Source organism: Crocodylus porosus, unplaced genomic scaffold (genome assembly GCF_001723895.1).
Source record: "Crocodylus porosus isolate Cpor-Errol unplaced genomic scaffold, CroPor_comp1, whole genome shotgun sequence".
NCBI classification, from domain to species: Eukaryota; Metazoa; Chordata; order Crocodylia; family Crocodylidae; genus Crocodylus; species Crocodylus porosus.
Window position 1 is genome coordinate 46,376,287 of NW_017728909.1, and position 11,207 is coordinate 46,387,493.

Here is an 11,207-nt window from a genome sequence, read left to right on the forward strand (position 1 = left end):
ACTCGCATGATCAGGGGGCAGCAGGGCAGGCCCTACGAGGAGAGGCTACGGGACCCGAACCTGTTCAGCCTCCAGAAGAGAAGGCTGATGGGGGATCTAGTGGCCTGTTACAAACTAGCCAGAGGGGACCAGCAGGCACTGGGGAAGTCCCTGTTCCCTGGAGCACTCCCGGGAGTGACCAGGAATAACGGTCACAAGCTGGCAGAGGGCAGATTCAGACTAGATATCAGGAGGCGCTACTTCACGGTCAGGGCGGCTAAGATCTGGAACCATCTTTCAAAAGAAGTGGTGCTGGCTCCTACCCTGGGGGTCTTTAAGAGGAGGCTAGATGTACACCTTGCTGGGATCGTTTGACCCCAGTACTCTTTCCTGCCATGGCAGGGGGTCAGACTAGATGATCTGCTCAGGTCCCTTCTGACCTTAGAAACTATGAATAGCTACTATGTCTGCCAGCCCCCATCATGCCTACCCTTCTCTGCTGCATTCTTACTTTTGTCTTTTAAATCTCCCTGTTTGGGCAGGAGTTGTATTGCTTTAGTGGAAAGCTCCAAGTGTGTTATAGATGCTAGTGCAATCTAAATAAAATGCACACAATTACAAAAATCTGTGTTCCTGTCTGAAAGAACAGGAATTCCTGTCCTCTGCCCAAACTTTGTTTATTTCATTGTCTTTAATGTAACTGATTTGACATTTCACTGTAGGAGAGATATTATAAGGACAAGTGCTAAGTCCTGCGCTTGGCATGAAACAGTCCCATGCACTGATACAGACTGGGAACTGACTAGCTAAGGAGCAGCTGTTCAGAAAAGGACCTTGGGGTTATATTGGGCGATAAGATGAATATGAACCAACAGTGTGCCCTTGTTGCAAAAAAGGCTAACTGCATACTGGGCTGTATTAGTAGGAGTGTTGGCAGCAGATTGAGAGAAGTGATTATTCCCCTCTACTCTGTGTCCAGTTTTGGCCCACCCTCCTTTTTTCCCCCAACTACAGAAAGGATGTGGACAAATTGGAGAGAGCTCAGCAGAGGGTGACAAAAATGGTTAGGGGGCTGGGGCACGTGACTTATGAGGCTAGGCTGAGGGAACTTAAGTTTACTGAGTTTGGAGAAGAGAAATCTGAGGGGGGATTTAATAGCAGCCTTCAAATACCTGAATGATGGTTCCAAAGAGGAGCTAGGCTGTTCTTAGTTGTGACAGATGACAGAACAAGGAGGAATGATCTGAAGGAGAAAAGTTTGTGTTAGATATTAGGAAAAACTTCCTTACAAGGAAGCTAATGAAGTATTGGAACAAGTTACCCAGAAAGGTTGTGAAATCTCTATCCTTGGAGGTTTATAAGACCCAGCTATACAAATTATCCAGCAGGGGGTGGTCCAACTTTGAGCAGGGGGTTGGATTAGATGACCTCCTGAGGTCCCTTCCTACCCAAAATTTCCATGATTCTGTAATTACTGAGATATGCCACTCTGGTGAAACTTATGCAAAACTGGGTCTTAAGTTGAAATTTAGAGGTAACAAGACTTAGGTTTATCTTCATCTCTAGTGTGCAGCTGCCTTAGAGCAGGGTGGCCAATCTGTGTCACAGGCAGTGTCTGTGTGTGACATATGGCAGACTGGGGAGGGAATAGGCAGTACAATAGCAGACAGGATAGGGAGCAGAAAGCAGGGCAGCAGATTGAGCAGGGACCACAGGGTAGGAAGGAGAAAACAGAACAACAAATTGGGTAAGAAAAAGGGATCATACTGGTACTTGGGGAGGTTGCAGGGCTGTTTTGTGAAAGGCCTGCTGAAAAGGTTGGCCCCCACTGTCTTAGGCTGTGAAGAGAAAGATGGTGGGATCAAAGTCTTTCTTCTACTTCTAAAGTGCTCAGAAACTTTAAACTACTGAGCAGTTTAAAAGTAGAAGAAAGACTTTGAGGTGGATCTGGAATAGGATAGTTGGCTGGGACCAAATGGTACTTCAGTAAACTTGTTACTGCTACCTTGACTGCTCCAAAGAATGGAGATCTGAGACAGAGCAGTAGCTGGTGAGTTGCCACTGGGTCCCCACACTAATGGAAGTGCCTTATAGGAAATGCACTAAAGGTTAGTCATCCAGGGTTGTCTTTGACCTACAGCTTTTGGAAATTGCTTTCTAGGTTGAACTAGAAGAGGGCTGTGTCTGGAATAGACCAGAGAGGGAGCTACAGATCTGCTTTCATACCAGTCCAGTGATCTCAGCACAGCGCAGATTCAGCTATCTTAGTATGTCAAGTGGTAATAGGGGATGCACAGCTGTTCTACCCCCTGCACATGGCTGAAAATGGGGATAGGATTTCCAATTTTAATGACTCAAACCTGCCTTTAATTTTTTTTGGTATTCACCAGTAGCTATAGCCACAGTTAAGTTATCCTGATTGTAGTTTACAATAACTTCTTTGTGGGCAGGCAACCTTGTGCCTCCCCTGATAGAAGGATGAAATTTGGCTTTCTGCCACAGGCCAAAAATTCCCCCAGCAGCACCCAAGCTACCTATGCTTACCCTCTTGCAAATAACCAGCCCCTCTGAAGCAAGGGTAGGCACAGACATGAGAGAACAGCAAGGAGGGGGATAGGTGGCTCAGTGCAGCCACATTCTGCCCAGTTCCTTGCATTGCCCTTAGCTGGGTTGAGCTATCATGAGCAAGATCCAGGTTCCTTGCAGACCAGAATCCTGAGTACTAATAATAGTTTCCATAGTGGTTCCCTCTGTGGCCTTGAGCTGATCTTTAAGGACCACATGTTGAGTGTGCTTTCAGGTTTGTAAGTCTTTTGAATGTCTCAGGGTTTGGGATCCAGTATTAGAGACTACATTTAAAAATATGTTTCTAAATCATCTACTTCAGGTTTTCTCCCAGTTTTCATGAATGGAGGTGACATCCCTACCTTTGACAGGCTTTTGTGAGGAATAATTAGGTAATATTTTTAATAGACTTTGAAGATCCAAAGCTTAAACACCTGGTATTATATACATATTGAAATTGTAAGAAATGAAATTAGATGGGTATTAGCAGTATACAGTTGTTGCCTTACACACTTCTTGTATCATGCACATGTCCTTCAAACAAGCAAATTATATAATAATGTTTTATAAAATCCTTCCTTTTGCTTACCTGTATTTCAGATAATGGAGGACAGACACTGGCAGGTGGAAATAACTGGCCACTAAGAGGAAGAAAATGGACGCTCTGGGAAGGAGGAGTAAGAGGTGTAGCTTTTGTTGCAAGCCCTTTACTGAAACAGAAGGGCGTAGAAAGTCATGAACTTATACACATTTCTGACTGGCTGCCAACACTTGTAAACCTTGCTGGAGGACATATAAATGGCACCAAACCCCTGGATGGCTTTGATGTTTGGAAAACTATCAGGTAACTCGCGTCAAAAAACTGCATCAAACATCTGCACTGATGAATAATAGACTCGTAGAAAAATAGGGCTGAAACAGGCCTTCAGAGGTCGTCTATTTCAAACCCCTGTCTGAGGCAAGATCATCCCTATCCAAACCATCCTATACAAATCCATTGTTTAACCCAGGGGTCGGCAAACCCTGGCACATGTGCTGAGTGTGGCACGTGGGGCCATTTTCCTTGGCATGCTACGACCAGCCCCAGCTCTGGGTAGCTGCTGCCAGTGACAGAGCCTGTGCTGCTCCCAGCAGGCATCTGGGAGGCTGCAAGCCCTGCTGCAAGCAGCCCAGGCTCCATGATTGGCAGTGTCGCTGGTAGGTGTTATAAAGCTTTGGTCCTTTTCGGGTCAGTGCCTTGTTCCCTAGTGATGTCAAGGTGAGAGTGCACTCTGGGGACACCTAGATGGTAATGGGCGCTGCACCTACTCTCCTGCCATGTCTTTGATGTTGATTGATGGAGAGGCAGTCCCTGTTGGCGGTCCCAAAAGGGGTCTTGACCCTGGTCTTTCTTTGTGGAGCTCCAAACCTCTCCTTTACTCCTCCGCTCCCTCCTTACCACATTCATGGCCTGGGAAGATGCTGCTCCCTGCAGTCTTCTTTGGAATGAGCTCTTCTCATCCACGCTACCCACCCCTATCTGGGTCAGCTCTTTCCGGCCGTCAGTCTTTCCCGGGTCAATCCGTGGCCTCCGGATCACCTTTTGGGCAAACTAAACCTGCCCCGGCCCGGGGTAATGGTAACTTAAAATAACTCTCAACAAAAAAAGAGGTATTCAGCGCCTGCCAATGGGCACCTAGGATGCTGGCTCCCGTGATCCCTCTGACTAGGAACTAATCACTCCTGTTCCCGCCACCTGGTGGTACTTGCCACTTCCATATAGGGTTCCGATGCGGCTGCCGCCGGCTCCTCCCTCTTCACTGGGCTGCCTGCAAGGCTTAGCTGTCACTTGTTGCCCGTCCCCACCACAGTACCCGAGTTCTCTGCTGTGTGGAGGCTCTGCTCGGACCGGTAATGGAGAACCGCTTCTCTCTGCTGCAGTTCTCCGGTGACCCTTGGCTCTCAGAGCCTGGATTCCTTTCTCTGTCAGCCGGGCTTCCCCTGCTGACGCTAGGGCTTCCTTCCCTGCGCTCAGGGCCACTGCTGCCCGGCTCCTCAGCCTGTGTCTCCTGGTCAGCATGCCACGCCTCTCCCTCCGCCCCGCTGACTTCTCTTTCAGCTGCTCTTTGAGCAACCCGTGCTCCTCTGAGGCCCCTCCCCTGGGACTTGCCGATTTGCAGGCTCAGGCAGCTCCGGAACTGCTGAGCCTGCACTGGCATTTCCCCGCCGCTGCCGCTTGTCTCCAACCCTGTGGTAAGTATTGGGGCTTGTTGGGAGGGATCTAGGGTCATGTTGGGGGGGCTTTTGCCTCCCCTCCTACAGGCAGCATCAGCTATTATTCATCAGCTACAGAGAGTCGGGGCTGGTTGCAGCCAGGAGGCTACAAACAGCTACACCGGGCTCCAGAGCCCAGGCATCAGCTCTGTACCAGCACATGCATGGTATGGTGGGGGAGGGGCCTGAGGCAGTGCAACCCCAGTCTCTTCCCTGTTCCTGGCACAGAGCTGGTGACTGGGCCCTGGAGCCTGGCACAGCTGTTTGTAGCTAGCCTGGGTCCTGGGCAGCTGCAGCAAGCAAGCTGCAAGCAGCTGCTCCTGGTTCCACAGCTCTGGCATCAGCTCCATGCTGGCGGTAACTGCGTGTACACTTTGGGGTGGGCTGCGCTGCCCTGCTTTCAAGACCCTTGTTATGTGCCCTGTTGCTTTCCAGTGTGTTCACAGTCCTTCTCAGTTGCATGTTGGCTGTAGACTTGATCAGAATGCCTCAATTCCAGCAGCCAAATCATTAATAAACATATTGAATAATCTTTGGCCCAGGAGAGACCCCTGTTTGACTCCACTGGAAACCTCCTACCCTTCTGACATAGATCGATTTGTTAATTGCCTTCTGTTTGTGTCTATTGAGCCAGTTGCCTATTCATCTTACAGGGTAGTAGCTTTGTCTCGCACACATTTCTCCAATTTGTTTATGAGGAGGTCATGTGGGCCTTGTCAAAAGCCTGTCCAGATACACTGCATCCGCTGCATTCCTTTCATCCGCCCAAGTAATTACTTTGTCAAAGAAGGAGATCAAGTTTGTTTGTTATGATTTATTCTTAATAAATCCATGCTGGCTGCTTATGATGTGCATTTCCTCATCCAGATGCTTACAAATAGACTTCCTTATAATATGCTTCAATAACTTTCCAGGTATTGAGGTGAGGCTAATTGTTCTATAATTCCCTGGGATCTCCTTTTCTCCCTTTTTTAAAAGAGGGGCACTATGCTAGCCCTTTTCCAGCCCTCCTTTACCTTGCCCACAACTTCATAAATATTATTACCAAGGGTTTTGAGATCTTCTCTGCCAGTTACTTCAATACCCTGGGATGAAGTTCATCAGACCCTGCTGACTTGAGTTCATTCAGACCCATTGAGAGCTCTCTGATTGTTTCTTATATTAATTAATCTCTCAGTGTGTCCCCTTCCTCATGTAAATAATCTTGCTAAGACATTTATCAGCAAGAACAGAGCTGATACTTCAGGGAAACAGGGTAAATGAACAAACCAGTATGGTAGATAAAAGGAGAGGTTACCATATTTACCTGAATCCAAGATGAATTTAAGATGTCTCCTAATTATTAGATTCTGTACATAGAAATTTATAATTTTTAAAATAATTTTCCATGTATAGAATTTAATTATTGGATTAAATTTGTCCACACCACTACTGCATGGGGCCAGGCATCGGGGGGGGGCAGGGGGTGTTAACCCTGGCCACCTGTCTTCACCACCACCTGCTGCCTGCCCCCCTTCAGCCTTGGGCCCCCTTTCTGCCTCCCCCCCCAAAGTATCTGTTCCATCCTTTCCCCTCCCTCCCAGAGCCTCTACGCCTCCTTTTCGCTCCCCCCTAAAGTCTCTGCTCCCTGCTTGCCCCTCCCCCCATCCCCTACTTTGCTTGTCCTTGCTGTGGTCCCAGCAGGCTCCATATCCTCTGCAGCCTGGGGCACAGAGCACAGTCCCAGCCCAGTCCTGTAGCATCTTTGATGTCCCCGTGACTGTTGGGCCCCAGGCTGGAATCTGCCAGTGTCAGGGGTAGGGAGCAGCGTCTGTAGGGCAGGAGATGATGGAAAGAAGCTACAGAGGGGAGATGGCAGAGTGCAAAATATGTAGGGGGGGCAGGCAGCAGCTGCAGCCCTGGCCCCAACTCTGGTTTGGGGTTAGGGCTGGAGTCAGAGCCATAGTAGCTGTCTGTGCCCCTACCACTTCGTACTTGATTCCAAGATGAGGGACTTTTTTCTCATGTTAAATAAGGGGAAAATTTGTCTTTGAATCAAGTCAATATGGTAAATGAAGGGGGCATCATAAGTAGTCAATACTAGTCATGTTGCTTTCTTACCATGGGGATATGATGTAGTATAATAACGTGAATGGGATACAAGAGAGTAGGTAAGCCAGAAATTTCTCAGAAGAGGTGAACAAACTACCAGAGGAAATGGTGGAGTCCCTGTGTGTTGATATTTTTACATCCAGACTGTATAGGTTTCTAACAAATACTAAAAGCTTTAGTAAAACTGAAATTATTGAGCTCAGTGTAGGGGTAATTAAGTGAAAGTTAATGGCCTGTGATGCATGGGCTCATAGTCCTTTTTGGCTTTAACTTCTCTTGTGAGTCCTTCACTCTTCTAGAATAGATGGGCATCTATACAGCATGTGCTACTGATGATAGGTTAAGGAGTTCCTCCTTGGCAACTTTTGTAACTTTTGCAAGAGTAGTTGTTTGCCTGCTGACCTTGATCTAAATTCCTTCATTCCTCCCTCTCTACTTTTGTAGCTTTGTAGTAGCTAGCTGGCTATATTCCATTCCCTCTTTTCTTAGAAGTTACAATATTTCAGTGTTTTAATATAGTTCCAAATCATCTCAGGGGCATTTAGGATGCATGCTGTGGAGCAAAGGAAATAGTGCTCAATTTAGCTAAGAGGCAGGACTTTTCAATTCCCAAATGGTGAACATTGAAGATTTAATATTGGTTATATTCTTCATGGCTTAATGACATTTCAGTGTTGATTTATACTAATAATTTTGGTAAAAGCCTGTCAGCATTATGGGCAACTCCATGTGTAGGTACATTATCTCTTTAATGGGGTTATAAAATATAAATGACATGGATGTCTCCCTATCAAATTGAGCTTGGTGTAACAAAAGCTGAGCTCCTTACCTTTTCATCAAATGCTTCCTTATTACCCCTTTTTTCTGACTTTAACTCCAATATCCTATCTTTTTCTCTCTACTTGAGGGTCATCCTTAGTAATTCCTCCTCTTCATGTATCAAGACCTTCTGTAAAAACTGTTGTGTTGGTTTTGACTCCCAAAACACCCAGTGCCTTACTTTGTCACAACCAACAGTTTAATGACATAGCTGCCCAATTAGTGCATAGGGGCAGCAGCTATTTCTGGTTGCCACTGCAATCACGCAGCTGCCAGCAGACTTTTAATTGTCCTTTCCTCCTCCCCTAGCCGGCAGGTCAGTGCCTGTGGCAGTGTACCCCTGGCATCACCCTTGCTACTGTACAGGTCGAGAAAGCAAAATGTTCTGTTTATCATCTGACCTTGTAAAGCTTTCCTTTCCTCTCTTTAGATACCCATGTTACCCTCTAACCAAGGTTCACTTTGTTAAATTTTCCATATTAACAGAGGCAAATAAGTTAGCAAATAGTAATTCATGCTTACAAAAAACAAAGCCAAAATATCCAGTGTTTTGTACGTATGGGGTTTTCAGGATCTTTTTCCCTTTCCTATCCATTGGTTTACAATCTCTTTAGGGGAGGGAATGTGTTCATTTTTTGCTTTGTATAGCATTGAGAGTGCTGGGGACATGTCATTTTTTTTAGTGCTCATAGACAGTTGAAATAAAACACGGGGACTTATATTAATAGTCTATATGATATGAAAGTAAGCAATTAGTTTGCAACACTACCTAATGAACACCATCAGTGTAACTACCCCATATCTTTGACTGCCGTGCCAATTTTTACCCAGTCATTTATGTCCTAAAAGACTTACTTCAATCTGTTTATCAATTTCAAATACCTGATTATTTTAAAATTAACCTGAGATATCTGTCCTTCCTGCTTCCCAAGTGTCTTGTCTAAGGCCCAATATGGTAAGATTCAATTCTGTAGCAGGAATAGGCAAAACTGACATGATTTAAAAGCCTGATATCTTGCATCCCTTTAGCGAGATGAATGAAAGCTTTCTACTGTTAGACACAAAGAATTTCTGATTTCAGGAGGTACCTACACCTTCCTCTACATGGCCCCGGGATGTTGGTCTTTCTATTTTTAAAATTCTAAATTTAAAGTCTAGAAAATATATTTAAGGCAATTTTAAGGGGTATTTTTATAGCTTTCTTTGAGCTGTATGCAGAGGAACGTGTCTGTATAAAACTCAGAAGAACTCAGAAATATTCCTAGAGAAGTTTCTTTGTAAGATATGGCATTGTGAAGAGAGTGGTATAAATTCTGTCATTTTGAAATGAGATGCCTCATTTGAGGCTTCACCACTCGTTCTTGAGTTACGCTGTCATTCCAAATGGATCCCAACAAAACATTCCAGCTACATCACTGAATTTTCATAGTTTCGTAGTTTCTAAGGTCGGAAGGGACCTGAGTAGATCATCTGTTCTGACCCCCTGCCATAGCAGGAAAGAGTACTGGGGTCAAATGACCCCAGCAAGGTGTACGTCTAGCCTCCTCTTAAAGACCCCCAGGGTAGGAGCCAGCACCACTTCCTTTTCCGCCTCTCTACTGACAAGAATGGAATTCCCCAGCCTGTAGGTATGGTGCTGGTTGTTCTTCCCCAGGTGCATCACTTTGCACTTGTCGGTGTTGAATCCCATCCTATTCTCATCCACCCACCCCGTAACCTCTCTAGGTCCGATTGCAGCCTATTTCTCCTTTCTAGGGTGCCCGCATCCCCCCACATCTTAGTGTCATCAGCAAATTTGAACAGGGTGCTTTTTACACCCTCGTCCAAGTCATTGATGAAGACGTTGAACAGTGCGGGCCCGAGAACCGAGCCCTGCAGAACCCCACTGCCCACATCCCTCCAGGTCGAACATGACCCATCCATTACCACTCTCTGGGTACGGACCTCCAGCCAGTTGGCGACCAGTTGACTGTGTGGGTGTCAACACAACAGTCCTCCAGTTTCTTAATGAGAACGGGGTAAGAGATGGTGTCGAAGGTCTTCTGAAAGTCCAGGAAGAATGTCCACTGCTACCCCTGCATCTAAGGATTTGGTGAGCTGATCATAGAAGGCCACCAGGTTAGTCTGACAGGACCTGCCACTAATGAACCCATGTTGGTTGCCCCTAAGCATGATCTCCCATGCTGGTCCCTCATGGATATGTGCCAGAATAATTTTCTCAAAAAGCTTGCCCAGGATCGAGGTAAGACTAACTGGCCTGTAGTTTCCTGGGTCTTCCTTCTTCCCCTTTTTGAAGATGGGAACCATGTTGGCCCTCTTCCAGTCCTCTGGCACCACACCAGAGCACCATGAGTGCTCATAAAGCCATGCCAGGCGTCCTGCAATGATCTCAGCCAATTCCCTTCACTCTAGGGTGGAGATCGTCTGGACCAGCTGACTTGAATACATCCAGTCCCTCCAGAAGTTCCGTAACTAGTTCCTCACTAATCCTTGGCCTAGGTGTGCCTCCCCTTGAGCCTGAGGGGGACCCAGCAGGGGAGGTGACTGTTCTGGTCCCTACTTAGGAAAATGGAGGCAAAAAAATCATTAAATATGTTGGCTTTGTCATCTGGTGTGAAAACCAAATTTCCTAATGTGTCCTGCAGAGGCCCCACATTACCCAGAACCTTCTTTTTACCCTCTATGTATTTAAAAAAGGGCTTCTTATTGTCCTTAATCTGGGAAGCTAGTCCCAGTTCCATCTCTGCCTTGGCCTTCCTGACTGCCCCCCTACATCCCGGAGCAATTGTAGTATAGTCATCCCTGGTGATGGCCCCTGCTTTCCATTGGGTGTACATCTCCTTTTTTGCTAGAAGACATTCACAGATGCTTTTGGTGAGCCATGGGGGCTTATGTGCCCTCCTTCTCCCTTTGATTCAATTTTGCTGGTGCACATGAGGATATGTACAGACATACTGGGTAACAGCAGTATTCCTTGGTATTATCTGGTAGGAAAATAGAGTGTTTTTCAGGGTTGTTCGTTGGAGCCATGTTGGCCGAAGGACATAAGCAGGCAAGGTTCTTTAGGTAGATGTGATATCTTTTGTTAAACCAACTACAGGCATTTTAGCTTAGCTGAATAAGCCTAATGTGATTGTGATCCCAGTCAGGATTCATGCAAAGTTGCTGGAAGGCATGTTAGCAGGTTGTGCTGTAGCTTAGAGCAGTCTACAACACTATAGTTTCATAGTTTCTAGGGTCGGAAGGGACCTGAGTAGATCATCTAGTCCGACTCCCCCCCCCCCAAGGCAGGAAATAATAATACTGGGGTCAAACGACCCCAGCAAGATGTTCATCCAATCTCCTCTTAAAACCCACCAAGTTAGAGGCCAGGACCACCTCTCTTGGAAGTTGGTTCCAGATCCTAGCCGCCCTGACTGTGAAGTAGTGCTTCCTGATATCTAGCCTAAACCTGCCCTCTGCCAGCTTGTGACCGTTATTTCTGGTCACTCCTGGCAGTG

General features: G+C 46.4%; 1 protein-coding gene across 2 annotated transcripts in view; it reads left to right on the plus strand.

Moving 5' to 3' along the window:
* The window catches only part of ARSB (arylsulfatase B), a 146,521-nt gene that overhangs the window by 67,643 nt on the left and 67,671 nt on the right, over window positions 1–11,207 (plus strand). For both annotated transcript variants that reach the window (XM_019532198.1, XM_019532199.1), the window contains exon 5: window positions 3,145–3,388. In XM_019532198.1, coding sequence (XP_019387743.1) covers window positions 3,145–3,388 — 244 coding nt within the window. The remainder of the gene's footprint in view (window positions 1–3,144; window positions 3,389–11,207) is intronic.